Source organism: Polyodon spathula, chromosome 24 (assembly GCF_017654505.1).
Source record: "Polyodon spathula isolate WHYD16114869_AA chromosome 24, ASM1765450v1, whole genome shotgun sequence".
Taxonomy (NCBI): domain Eukaryota; kingdom Metazoa; phylum Chordata; class Actinopteri; order Acipenseriformes; family Polyodontidae; genus Polyodon; species Polyodon spathula.
Genome location: NC_054557.1, coordinates 7,404,450 through 7,418,445, shown reverse-complemented (window position 1 = coordinate 7,418,445; position 13,996 = coordinate 7,404,450). Strand labels below are relative to the sequence as shown.

General features: G+C 39.3%; 1 protein-coding gene across 8 annotated transcripts in view; it reads left to right on the top strand.

Annotated features, from left to right (window-relative positions):
• Positions 1–13,996, top strand: part of LOC121299038 (probable E3 ubiquitin-protein ligase HERC1) — a 57,086-nt gene that overhangs the window by 31,757 nt on the left and 11,333 nt on the right. For 3 of the 8 annotated variants that reach the window (XM_041226509.1, XM_041226514.1, XM_041226508.1), the window contains 24 exons: positions 389–1,167; positions 1,579–1,777; positions 2,209–2,369; positions 2,644–2,760; positions 3,535–3,766; positions 4,243–4,367; positions 4,802–5,022; positions 5,342–5,610; positions 6,001–6,053; positions 6,320–6,520; positions 6,853–7,027; positions 7,588–7,855; positions 8,091–8,304; positions 8,739–8,998; positions 9,548–9,675; positions 10,119–10,255; positions 10,536–10,736; positions 11,008–11,138; positions 11,396–11,595; positions 11,846–11,957; positions 12,417–12,563; positions 12,671–12,772; positions 12,887–13,060; positions 13,542–13,835. In XM_041226509.1, the coding sequence (XP_041082443.1) occupies positions 389–1,167; positions 1,579–1,777; positions 2,209–2,369; positions 2,644–2,760; positions 3,535–3,766; positions 4,243–4,367; positions 4,802–5,022; positions 5,342–5,610; positions 6,001–6,053; positions 6,320–6,520; positions 6,853–7,027; positions 7,588–7,855; positions 8,091–8,304; positions 8,739–8,998; positions 9,548–9,675; positions 10,119–10,255; positions 10,536–10,736; positions 11,008–11,138; positions 11,396–11,595; positions 11,846–11,957; positions 12,417–12,563; positions 12,671–12,772; positions 12,887–13,060; positions 13,542–13,835 (4,900 nt within the window). The remainder of the gene's footprint in view (positions 1–388; positions 1,168–1,578; positions 1,778–2,208; positions 2,370–2,643; positions 2,761–3,534; positions 3,767–4,242; positions 4,368–4,801; positions 5,023–5,341; positions 5,611–6,000; positions 6,054–6,319; positions 6,521–6,852; positions 7,028–7,587; positions 7,856–8,090; positions 8,305–8,738; positions 8,999–9,547; positions 9,676–10,118; positions 10,256–10,535; positions 10,737–11,007; positions 11,139–11,395; positions 11,596–11,845; positions 11,958–12,416; positions 12,564–12,670; positions 12,773–12,886; positions 13,061–13,541; positions 13,836–13,996) is intronic. The other 5 variants (XM_041226513.1, XM_041226510.1, XM_041226512.1 and 2 more) reach the window with 5 other exon arrangements.

Below are 13,996 nucleotides of genomic sequence, written 5' to 3'. Positions count from 1 at the left end.
ATTTTTTAAGCAGATTGTAGAGACTTTGATGGTGGCTAATTTTGGTCTATGGATAGATTTATTTATTATTATTATTATTATTATTATTATTATTATTATTATTATTATTTGTTTCCAATCAAATTACTTTTAAATGATTATTATTGCTATATTACAGACTAACAGCATTTGTTAAGGAGCGGATTGCATTAAAAGTGCTTGTTATCTACATCCTTTTGTGTTCTATGTTGTCCATGAACCTCTGCATGGCAACTGTTTCTTTCCTCCTTTTTTCAGTTTTCCCGTCACCTATTTTAAGTTTTGTTCCGTGACTTGCATTGTCTTCTGTCCTTCCTTTTGTCTTTTCCCTCACTTTCTGTTTCCTGTGTCATTCTGATCCGTATTAAAGCTTCCCAACTTTTTGGTCGCCTAGTGACACTCCCCTGTACAACCTGGAGCCCTGCGAGCCGCTGCCCTTTGACGTTTCTAGATTCCGTGGGTTGACGGCATCTCTGCTGCTGGATCTCACCTACCTGACTGGCATCCATGAAGATGCAGCAAAGCTAAGTGCCCGCCGGCATGAGAAGAAACACCGACACGATTCAGAAGAGAAGGGAGACCTTGAGCAAAAAGCAGAGGGGGACCTCGCAAAAGAAACCATGGACCTGCGAGTCTCGCAGAGTTTGGATGAGGTCAAAGCTCACATGAGCACCAACTCAAAGTCAGAAAGCGAAATATCTTCATTTTTCTTGGAACCTCAGATTTTAGACTCCCAACACCATCAAGCCGACGGAAAGAGGAAAGCCCACGAACACGCGATGAGAACTCACGATTTGGTGCAATCAGAAATCCGAGCAGTTCAGCTCTCCTACCTCTATCTTGGTGCTATGAAATCACTAAGTGCTCTTCTCAGCTGCAGCAAGTATGCTGAGCTGTTACTTATACCCAAGGTGCTGCCAGAGAATGGACACAACTCGGACTGTGCCAGCTCCCCTGTAATCCAAGAGGAGGTGGAAATGAGAGCTGCCCTCCAGTTTTTGATGCGTCACATGGTGAAGCGCGCCATCATGCGGTCCCCCATCAAACGAGCCCTAGGGCTTGCAGACCTGGAACGTGCTCAAGCCATGGTTTACAAGCTGATGGTTAACAGTCTGCTGGAAGAACAGTTTGGAGGCAAAATCAAGCAAGGTAAACTGCAACAGTTCTTTTTCTCAAAGGAAAATAGAACAGTACCTAATAAATTACCAGCATAGAATTACTTAATGTGTGCACTGTAATGAAGTTCAAGTTATTTTAGGTTCTCCAAATTTGCACTATAAAACAAGAAATCACTACATAAAAATTCAGGACATGATATGATATGTCTCAATTTATGTGTTTAAATATGCACTAAATAAACATAACATTTTGAAATTGAACAAAAAATAGATGAGAGAAGAGATTTAGGGATGTGTCAGTCTGTATTTAATTAAATGTTTTAATATGTTATGTTCATAACAAACACATTTAAAATCAAATTGCCATGATTTAATGTTTTGAACTTTTCATTTATCTACCGTTACACCTTTTGAATTGAAGTGACCCCATTGTTCCTTGTAGAAGTGGATCCTGAGTCGGAGGAACCCGATGGTGCCCAGCAGGCACAGACTCCAGTCACCACCAGTCCTTCTGCTTCCAGCACCACTTCCTTCATGAGCAGCTCACTGGAAGATACGACCACTGCCACCACCCCAGTGACAGACACTGAGACCGTGCCAGCCTCTGAGTCTCCTGGCGTCATGCCACTTAGTCTGCTAAGGTAAGGGTGCTGAATTTATTGATGAAGAGTTTGATAGACCCTGTTTACCTATTTCTTAGTTTATTTTAAAAAGGCAGGAGAAATGTTTCAGGCTTTTAAATCCTCCTTTAAACTCGAATCTATTTATTTATTTATTTATTTTTAAACTGTACAAAACAAGAATGTTTTGCAAGAATACTATAGTCATTTTAAAAATAATGTATAAAGGTACAAGTACAAATCTATTGTATTTCAATTTTTTATTTTATTTATTTTTTATTATTTTTAAAAAACAACATATATGCTTATCAAAGTGTGATGAAAAGTGGTTTGGACATGCAAGCTATTTAGAGTAACAGAATTTGGGGATATATGGAGGAAACAGGCCCTAGGTCATGGTGATCTACTTTATGATTCTGATATATAGTTTTTTTTTTGTTTTTTTTTTTAAGGCAAATGTTTTCTAGTTACCCAACTACTACAGTGATACCCACACGTCGTGCGCAAACCCCACCTGGCTCCTCCCTGCCAACATCCCCGTCAGATGAAATAGGACGGAGGCAAAGCTTGACTTCCCCGGACTCCCAGCCAGCAAGGACTTCCAACCGCACTGGTAAAACAATATTTAACCTTTGAGTGACTCATCACTAGGACCAGTTGTCTGTTTGTCTTTTATTTTTTTCTCTGAGTACTTAATTTAAAAAATAAAAAAAGACCAGAATTAACATTTCAATTAATATAGAGTGAGATCTTTCTGTTCCAACCAAGGGTAAAATTATATTTCATGGAGCTCTTCAGTTCATTTTCTGAACATTTTACAGTTCATGTGAATGAAGTGTAAAAGGCAACACAGATTCTTAGACTACTGTTCTGAATTCTATTATTAGCCTTATCAGATCCCAGCAGCAGATTGTCAACTTCCCCTCCTCCACCTGCCATTGCCGTTCCTCTCTTAGAAATGGGATTCTCTCTTAGGCAGATAACAAAAGCCTTGGAAGCTACTGGTAAGAAATTTCTTTGTTGTTTCTTTGAACAGCAGTTTTCATATTTTTTTAGAATGTTTGTGGATGCCCAGAGTTGTTTTATCAATCAATCAATCAATCTTTATTGTATATAGCGCCTTTCATAGTGGACCACCATCACAAAGCGCTTTGCAAGATGCAGTAACGAAGAAAATCCATAATACTTCAAATACAGAGAAATGCATAATACAGTAGCATAATATATGAAGTAGTACATTAAATGCAGTGGAAAGTGCATAATACATGATAGTAGCATAATATGTGAAATAGTAGCAGCAACACAGCAGCTAATAGCAGATATCAGGCTTAAAGAGCATGGAAAGCAAGAGAGAACTGGTGGGTCTTGAGAGTTGATTTAAAGCGAGTGACGGAGGGAGCATCATGCACCAAAGCTGGGAGAGAGGTCCAAAGAGTCGGAGCCATGAAGCTAAGTGAGCGTTGTCCAAGTGTGGTGCACTTTTGCTTGGGGATAACAAGCGGGCCAGAATGATTCAGCTTTTATGATTTGTTAATGTTGAAATGTAACCCCTTGCAGCAACATTACAGTCATATAAATCATGTAACGTTTACAAGATAAATTACCACAGTGTGGGCTCAACCACAACACTAAATATTGTTTTGAACTGTTTCTGATTAGGTGATTTGGATTATTTAATATCAAACATAGTGAATGTGTTTTCCGGGCTGTTGATGTGCTATAATAAAATGTACAGTGGCTCATTATACAGCGGCTCTTACCATTTCTCTATTGTGTAGGTGCAAGTGCAGAAGCAGATGCTCAGAATATCACTGTGCTGGCCATGTGGATGATTGAGCACCCTGGAACTGAGGAGGAGGAGGAGCCCCAACCCAGCGGAGGAGCTGATTCCTGCTCAGGGGCAACTGCTTCTGGAGGTGGGGGTAAATCCAGAGACTCCAGCTACCTGCAGTCTCCTGGAGAAATACCTGCAGCAGATGCAGCAGAAATGGAGGAAGGCTTTAGTGAGAGGTATCCAGGGTTTTCTATCAATTTAAAATTATACAGGAGATCTGGAAAACTACTTTTGTGATGGAACTTGGTATTAAAATGATTGGGAGTATCAGATTGTGGGGATCCTTCTATATGGTGATGTCCTTCTTAACAGAAATGTTTTCACAGAATGTAAATCAGTCATTTTAATATACTTTACCAGGCTACTAACGCTTCATTGAATGCCAAATTACATCTAGGTCTTAAATACCACCTACCCAATTTTCATTAAACATGGTCATCAACTTTTTATTCATACTGTTAAGTCTACTTTTGAATTTACAGCTGTGGTGGGGGGGGTGTGTTACTGATATGCTGCTTTTGTTGTTCCCTGCAAAGTAACGTTGTGCAGCTGCAGGGGTGATAATTGACGGATTAGATTAGTGGATTCTTAAATAGTTGAAAGTTTAGTTTTGTTCTCTGTCTGCTGTATTAATTTTATCTTTTTGTTACAGCCCAGATGGACTGGATCAGGGGGAGAGTGCATCTGCTTCTAATGGATCTGCTGCTAGAGGTCGATCTACTGTAACTAGAAAACAGAGGTTTGACTTGGCAGCACGGACATTGCTGGCTCGGGCAGGTGAGCTTTTCCCTTAAAAAAATGTAAGATTACCTTTGTTGGAAGGTGTGTCTTTTTGCGTAGTATTTCTAGTATGGCTCAAAAATGTCTATTTGCAATTGTTTATTTTTAATAAGAATATTGATCCAGCTTTAATACTCTCTAGTCTTTTTATGAGAAGAGCCAGCTGGCCAAAATGTTATGCCTTTCTTGGGCGAGCATGGGTTTGCAAACAAATATTTCTGATGACATGATAACCATTTCTGTTTGTTTTCACATATCTAAATATCCATCTATTTAGATCAGTAAGGAAGGCATAATTTGCATAAAACATAAATAGTTTTCATTGATGTGCGTGTGCTGTAGAATTATATCAGTCCTATAGAGAATGTTTAACCATAGGAGATTAACAAAATAAAGGTTCACTTTTTCTGTTTTATTATTTTTCATTACAGCAGGGCTATACCGTTCAGTACAAGCCCAGAGAAATCAGAACCGAAGAGAAGGGACATCTCTGCAGCAGGATCCGGGGGCCCTGTATGATTTCAACCTGGATGAGGAGCTGGAGATTGACCTGGATGATGAAGCCATGGAGGCCATGTTTGGGCAGGAGCTTGCGAGTGACAGTGATATCCTAGGAATGTGGATCCCGGAGGTACTGGATTGGCCAACATGGGTGTGTGTGTGACTGCAGCTGGGGGGCTGCTTTTTGCTTCTTTACTCTGCACTTTCTTCTGTTGCCAGTGAAGCAGTGGTGTTAAACTGGGATTATAGAGTAGAGTAGTGGGGACTTTTAGTTTTAAATATGTGTTGTTTTTTTAGATGGGCATTGATCTTTGGATCACTGAATGTCTTCGGCAGTTGAATTGAAAACTACAGAATTTCCTCTTGCATCTCACCCCCCCATTTGTACATGCATTCTGTGGAAACCTTGAAATCATAAGAGGTTGTGATGCTACTTATACAAATACATCTACCTCTCTTCTTTTTTTTAGCATGTTTGTGAGTCCGAGGACAGAGACGAGGTGGTGATCTGTGAACTCTGTGAGTCCAGTGTTGCCAATTTTAATCAGCACATGAAGAAAAACCACCCAGGCTGTGGCCGGAGTGCAAACCGACAGGGCTACCGCAGTAATGGCTCCTATGTGGATGGCTGGTTCGGTGGGGAATGTGGCAGTGGAAATCCTTACTACCTTCTCTGTGGCAGCTGTAGGGAAAAATACCTCTCCATGAAGAGCAAGACAAAAGGGCCAGGCCTTGAAAGGCAAGTCCTGTTTCAGTATTTAATACATTGCATAACAGATGAGTTCATCTTGATAACCCTCTGCAGGCGTATATTTAACAAAATTGAATACTGTATACTGTGCAGTTGTTGTGCATTATGTATTCTTTGATGGGTGATTTGGATCATTATTAGTCATCACTTTTGTATAATTATAACTTGATTATGTCAACACTAGCACTCTACATTATGAAAGATACATTATAACTTTTTGTGCTTTTTAAGATTACCTTAAAAAAAAAAGGAATCACTACAGTGACAAAAACAGTATATTTCTTATGTTGGCCTTAGGTTTGGCTGTAGCTTTCAAATACATCTAGCTTCTTAGCACACAAGTCCCATTGCTTCTGTAAACATTTTCTTTTTTTACAGATACAAAGGCCAGGCTCCAGATCTACTTGGGAAGCAGGACAGTGTGTATGAAGGTAAAACTTTTTTTTTTTTTTTTTTTAATATATCACTGAATAATACCTTGCATATTTAGAAATAGACTGCCAATTATTTATAAGAAATGCTTTACATAGAAATATACATAAAGTGCATGCATAATGTTTTTTTTATTTATTTGATGGAATACTTGGATTTAAATGTTGTGTCAGTCAAAAGACAATATAAAAAATACTTTGATGGATAAGTAATTTTGTGAAGTGTATGCATACAAGTGAATGGTTTGCAACTCCTTGTAATTCAGAAGACTGGGACATGCTGGATGTAGATGAGGATGAGAAGCTGACCGGGGAGGAGGAGTTTGAACTGTTGGCTGGCCCGCTCGGTCTCAGTGAGCGTCGAATCGTACCTGAAGCAGTCCAGTTCCCTGACAGTGATCCATTAGGAGCATCAGTCTCCATGGTTACAGCAACCAACAGCATGGAGGAGACACTTCTCCAAATAGGTATCTGAATATTGCCATACCGTACTTTTAAATAAATAAATTATTAATAATAATAATAATAACCAGTTTATTCTGGATAATATTTTGCATTTTTCTGATGACTTCAATTGTAGCGGTATTAAGGATAAAATTAACACTTTACTACTAAAATGTTCAGCTTAGGTCATTCAAATCAGCCATTTATTTTAATTTGTTTTATATTTATCATTTAGTATAGAGCGCAAAGAAATGCTCAAATATGCGATTAATACTGCAGGTCCTATTTTAAGAATATTAAAATGCATGTGCATGTTCAATACTGGAGAACTGTTTTGATGTCCTCTTTTTTCCAGGCTGTCACGGCTCTGTGCAGAAAAGCTCCTCTGGCAGGATAACTCTTGGTGAGCAGGCTGCAGCCCTGCTGAACCCCCATGACAGAGTTGTGGCTCTGAGGAGAGTGACGGGTGCTGCCCAGGTCCTTTTGGCAAGAACGATGGTCATGAGGGCACTGTCTTTGCTGTCTGTCAGGTGCGGGTAGTAAAGCTGCATACAATTATTTTCAGTGTGTTCAGACTAAAAGGGCACTGTAGTAATAACATGTTCTACAAGGTCATGTAATGACATAGTTTATAATTTGAATTCCTTCTAACTTTGCTGCTCCATCAGCTCACTTGGTACAGTCCTAGTGTTATAGTTCAAATGCCAACCGCTGGTCATTCATGTTCCATACTGACTAGTTAACAAAATGTGTTACAAAAGTGATTTATTTGTATTGATCCAAGTAATTGTTTGATCTAGCTTTTTTTTTTCTACTGGGCTGATCTGTTTTTACTACCAAAGCTTATTTTGTCTTCACAGAAAAAAAGCTAGATCAAAACAATAGATAATAGATCCTTTTTTTCGATCTAGAAAACAATATATATATATATATATAAATATATATATATATATATATATATATATATATATATATATATATATATATATATATATTAGACCAGGCTGAGACCAGGCTGGGATGCACAAACAGCCAAAAGTGGTTCCTGTTGTTTTTTGTTTTTTATAACCAGTTCTTGTTTCTTTCTCAGTGGTTCCAGCTGCAGTCTTGCTGCTGGACTGGAGTCCCTGGGTTTGACGGATATACGGACCCTGGTGCGGTTGATGTGCCTGGCTGCAGCGGGTCGAGCCGGCCTGTCAACAAGCCCCAAGGCAACCAGTTCAGCAGAGCGCCCACGTGGAGGAGGCAGCAAGGCCAACAAGCCCATGTCCTGCCTGGCATACCTGAGTACAGCAGTGGGCTGTATAGCTTCCAATAGCCCAAGTGCTGCCAAACTACTAGTTCAGCTTTGCACACAGGTGGCCTACCGTGCTTTGCTGTTTGTAATTAAGCATCTCCATTAAACTATTATAAATCACAAGTTGTATTTATAACATCATATTTCAGAAATTAATACTTCATTAACTGTTTAATCATCCAGTGGTAGAATATGTAGTAATGCTAAAAGAAACCTATACAATTCCTTGACGTCTTATTCAGTCACTGATAGTTATGTAGTCAAACTAAAATAACTGGCTTGTTTTCTCTTTCCAGAATTTAATCTCAGCAGCGACGGGTATGAATCTAACAATAGTAGATGATCCCATTCAGAGGAAGTTTCTGCCCAGTTTCCTGAGAGGAGTTGCAGAAGAAAACAAGCTAGTGACCTCTCCGAACTTTGTAGTTACCCAGGCACTTGTGGCACTGCTAGCGGACAAGGGGGCTAAACTGAGACCCAACTACGACAAGGCAGATATTGAGAAGAGAGGTTTGCTCTTGCACAATTACAGTACTTTTTTCAAACACTTGCTAATTTTTAAATTGTAATTTTTTTTCTTGCATAATTGTCAATTGGAATCTTATCGACATTCTGAAAATGTAATATGCAGTATAGTCTGCAAGCCTTTTTATTGTACCTTTTTCATATCACTTTTTCAATACTACTTGTCTATCCACTATTTTCTTAGTTAAACATTACTTTCAGGCATTTTCTCATTCATATCACAGTCTCTTGCTTTCACAAGAGGTGGTTATTTTGCAACTTGCTTTACCCTGGCTTTTCCTTTGGGTTTGTTGTATAGAAGTAAAAAAGAAAAAAATACATTTGTTTTGTACCGCTTGTTTTATTTATTTATGTATTTATTTTCTCCCTCTCACAAAACTCCTCACTTACCTGGGCACCATGTCACTTGTTTTGTTTAGCAGGTTTTAGTGCGCATTTGTATGCCCATCCTTCATATAATCCTTCCGCTGTAGGCCCTCTGGAATTGGCGAATGCGTTGGCAGCTTGCTGCCTCTCATCCAGGCTGTCTTCCCAGCACAGACAGTGGGCAGCTCAGCAGCTGGTGCGGACACTGGCAGCGCACGATCGCGACAATCGGAGCCAGCCACAGACATTCGCGGACATGTCTGGGGACCTGCGCAAATGTTCCTTTATTAAACTCGAAGCCCATCAAAGCAGGGTATGAAACAAACTATGGATCCTAAGAGACTGTTCTCATCTTTTTATAACATAAAATGAACATTCTTTTCCTTGATGTATATGTCCCAGTTTTGTCAGATTGCCTGACTCCAGCAGCTTAGCAAGCCTTTGATTAAAGAAAGGATTCCCAATGGACAGTGTCTGCTAATGCTTTTTTCCCTGACAAGAAATAAAGTAACACATATGGGTCTATTTTAATGATCAAAACAGTGGTAACCTTTGTATTTAGAGCTTCCATTTTCCGGCAATTACACAATCCATCACTGTTGAGACCATGGATTTTTCCAGCTATGACTTTAATTGCAAAAGAAAAAAAGGACAGAATTCAGCATGTTACAAGTCCCTTGGTGCTTGCACAGATCCCCCCGGATATGTGACAGACAGACAAGTGGATTTGTTTCTGGAATAAATGTTATCATGTTTCTGTCTTCTCTGGTGGTGTAATCTTTTTGGGGTGGTTTATACTGTGTGATTTCCATAAATGAGAGTGTGCTTTTTTATACTTATGTAGGCATAATTTATTTTATAGGTCATAACATGTGGGTGGTGCAACAAGAAGAGTCTTTTGGCAACCAGTGGCAATGATGGAACTGTCCGCGTGTGGAATGTTACTAAGAACCAGTATACACTGCAACAGACATGCGTCTTTAACAAATTGTATGTGTTTTCTTTAATGGTTCATATACATGATCAGTTTTGATGACAAACCTAGCTTTAAATAATAATTAAACCATCTAACTGCTGAGGTATAAATACACTTAACTGGAACGTTTATAAAATGTGGTCTTATTAAGAAAAGAAAAGCTTAAGGTTTAAAAGTTGTTGAAAAAGTGGCTGTTAAGAGGTGAAATTTAATTTAGCTCATAACAATCTTCCAATAAACAAATAAATAAGTAGACAGTAAACACATACATAGTTAATAGTCTACAACAATGAACTATGTGTCATAGTTCACAATTCCTTATACAAGTGATCAGTGTCCAAACTTTAAAATCTCCATATTAGTTATCAACTCAAGTGTAATCACACCTATAATGTAGCATTTTATAGGCTTCAGGTGCGCTAAAAAATCTCATACTGTAAATATGCGTGTTTTACAGAGACGACACTTCGGAGGAAGGCCTGAGTGACATTGGCTCCCCCAGTGACCCCAGCTTGTCTCCAGTTTGCTGGAGTGTCAGTGGAAAGTACCTTGCAGCAGCTATGGAGAAAATGGTGAATATCTGGCAAGTCAATGGTACGAAATACTATTTAAATCTTCATTTTGTTAGTACAATTGATGGCCACTTGCTTGGTGTCTTGCTGTGTTGCATGAAAGTAATCAACAAAATATGCAAGACTGAACTCTCAAGAATAGTACTGTATGGCCAGCACCTTTGTTAGAAAAAAAATGCCTGATGGCTAATCTACAGCATCCCTTTGACCCAGGTGTGTTCAGTACACTGACATTTTAGTGACGGCAACTAAAAAACAGTTTGTATTTTAAGTTATTCACAACACATCTGTGTCTATCACAGGAGGTAAAGGACTGCTGGATATCCAGCCCCACTGGGTGTCAGCCCTCACTTGGCCTGAAGATGGCCCTATAGCGAGCTGGGCTGGAGAGACTTTAGAAGTTTTGCTGGTGGGACGTATAGATGGATCCCTTGGCCTTATTGAAGTGGTAGATGCCTCCACCATGCATCGTATGGAGCTGGAACATTGCTACAGAAAAGATGGCAAGTATCAGTTTTTATTCAGCTAAGGAAGATATACATAAGGGAGCACTATATAAAATTGAATTGATGCTTTGAGTCACATCAAACCATTACACTTTGACAGATTCCTATCAATATTGATTTTTCAGGAAGTTAGATTGTGTTAATAAATATTCATCAGTGTGAATTACTAGATTGCATATGTAACTGTTTATGTCATTTTTTATGTTATGCTGAGTAATTGTGCGTATGTGTAATGTTTTCTTTTTTTACTTGTGTGTCCTCATTGTAGTTGCTGTTATGTCAATTGCTTGGTATAGTGAAGACAAACCATTTGTAGTAGGTTACGCTGATGGAAAACTGCTGATTGGCACAAAGGAGCCACTTGAAAAAGGAGCCATTGTAGTCATTGATGCACATAAGGTAAGAAGGAATCTGTGGTCTTCAGTTGTTCTCCACCTGAACTGAAGTTGCTATTTTATGGACCTAAACCATCAACGATGTATTACTTTTGAACTGTGTGCTGTTTGTGTTCCTGTTGTCTTTTACAGTATCTCTGTGTGCACTAGGTTCATTTTACAAAGGTAGATTGGTCTATACATGAATTATTTAGGTTTTGCATTTAATAGAATATTCTATACTAGGAAAAGTCAGATGTGCTTGTTTTTTTGTTCATGCAGGAGTCTATCACCTGCATGAAATGGAACCCAGCTGGGGAAATACTCATGACCTGTGCCAAAGAGGAGACTGTGAAGTTATGGGCCTATATGGGAGGCAACTGGAAGTGCCTGCATGTCCTCTCCCACCCAGCTGTGGTCAATAGTATTGCCTGGTGTGGTCAACCAGGCAAAAGCCCCAAGCCCCTGACTATGTTTGCTACGTATGTATCTTGAGTAGTGATTCTACTATTTATATAAGGCAAAAGCATAGCAAATGTATCATTTTAATACATGACTTAGATGATGGATTGTTACTATGCCCTGAAGCTTGCTCTAAATAAAAGAAGTGTCATAAAATATTCAAGTTATTTTGAATGCTGTTTTAGGGGTTTTAAATAGCTAGCAGATGTTAAGTTACTGTGCACTAGGATTTTCCAATCATCTGATTTGTTTTTTCTGTTTCTATCTTAGCTGTTGCCAGAATGGCTTGGTTTGTGTCTGGACTGTTCCTCAAGACCCTTTCAGCATTCCTGAGTCAAGTTCCAGTGTCTCAGATGGGTGGTGGGAGCTGGAAACTAAAAAGGTAGCAAACTGGTCCATTGGTTTTCATTAATTTACAAGTAGCTTGCCACAGATTAACAATGAGCAATTTAGACATAACATAGGTAGAGTAGTTACATAGACATACACATAACATAGTTTTAGTTCTGGTTAAATGGGACCTGTCTGACACACATGAATAGCTATGATTTACATTTTAACAATAAAATCTGTTAAGGTTGCAAGTTTACATTATCCCTGATAAGGAAGATATATCTCCCGCACCAGGGTTACGGAGCACTTTGTTTTAGAATCAATAATCCAGTTGTAATGGAATGGGAAATTCCTTAGCCCAAGCTCTTGATGTATGTGTATAGATGTATGTGTAGGTGTATGTAGTCAGAAACACATGCCTTGTTTTGTGTGTATTCCACACACGGTAGACACAGGACTCTGACCTTTTAATTTTGTTTCTTATTGATTTGATATTTTACACATGCAGGACTGTTACAGAAAAGAAGGTGATGCTAGGTGTGTGTTTCAACTGAAGGGACACATCACTCCAGTGAAGACTGTAGCCTTCAGCCCTGACGGGATGGCGCTGGTATCTGGAGGAGTTGGCGGACTCATGAACATCTGGTCCTTAAGGGTAAGGGATTCTGAGATCTGTTTTAGATGGTATTGCTGCTTCAAAACCTTACTGCAACTTGTTTCTCCATGGAGACACGTTTTTGTAACCATCACCGTTTGTTCCAGGATGGATCAGTACTGCAGTCGGTGGTGACAGGATCAGGCGCTATTCAGAATATAGTCTGGATCCCTGATGTTGGTGTAGCTGCTTGTTCTAACAGGTCAAAGGTAAGTGTTTGAATTCATATTATTATTATTATTATTGTTGCTGATGTCACTGAATGTAATCTCACTTTATTCATAATGTCCTAAAAGGTGGTTTACTGTTTTTATTTTTCTCAGGATGTGTTGGTGGTGAACTGCACTTCAGAATTTATATCTTCCAACCATGTCCTAGCAACATGCAGAGCCGCACTGAAGAGGCAGGGAGTTGTGGGGTTGAGCATGGCACCTTGCATGAGGGCTTTCCTTGAGAGGCTGCCAGTGATGTTACAGGAGCAGTATGCTTATGAAAAGGTACTGGAAAAAGGACAAAACCCTTTTTTTTTTCCCTCCCAAAGGAAACATATTTTTGATAAAAGTTAATGTTGACGTGGTTGTTAATGACAGAACAAAAGTATTACTCGACATACCTTTTTAAAGACCTTTTGTATCCCTAAACTAGGCAATAAAAATAGACTTTTCTGCAAAAATGTAGTATGTGTTGTCAACGACAATGTGTAAACGCGTTAAAAATGTTAAAAATATTTACTATCAAACATTTGTCTTGTCACTATGAGGTGTGGGTCAATATCATCTCAGTGTGCCACACCCTAATATGTGGTAAAAGTAAAAGAAATGTATCATTTTTTGACAAACATGCCTTCAGTCATTATACTACTGTGAAAATGTTGGCGCTTCCAAATCAAAAACTGCCAGCCTAAACACAATACAAGATTTTAAATAAGCAGAATGGGATGATTCCATCAACGCTAACACTGTTTATTCTCGTTTTCAGCCTCATGTGGTGTGTGGAGACCAGCTCATTCACAGTCCTTACATGCAGTGTCTGGCTTCCCTGTCAGTGGGTCTTCACTTGGACCAGCTGCTGTGTAACCCGCCCGTGCCGCCTCACCACCAGGACTGTCCTCCTGACTCGGCAGCCTGGAGCCCCAGTGAGTGGGCCTGGCTCGAGTGCTTCTCCACAACTGTGAAAGCTGCAGAGGCTTTAGCAAAGGGAGCTCGTTTCCCAGAATCCTTCACTGTTCCAGACTTGGAGCCAATGCCCGAGGATGAGTTTGCACTCCTGCTGGTACGGTTCAGCAGGATAAATAATTCCACCACTTATTTTATTTAGATGGGTGAAAAATGAAATCTCTTCCAAATAACAGCATTTGTAGCTGCTATACGGTACCTGCAGAAGACACTGATGGGATACATAAAATACCAAATACATGAAATTCACATTAGTCT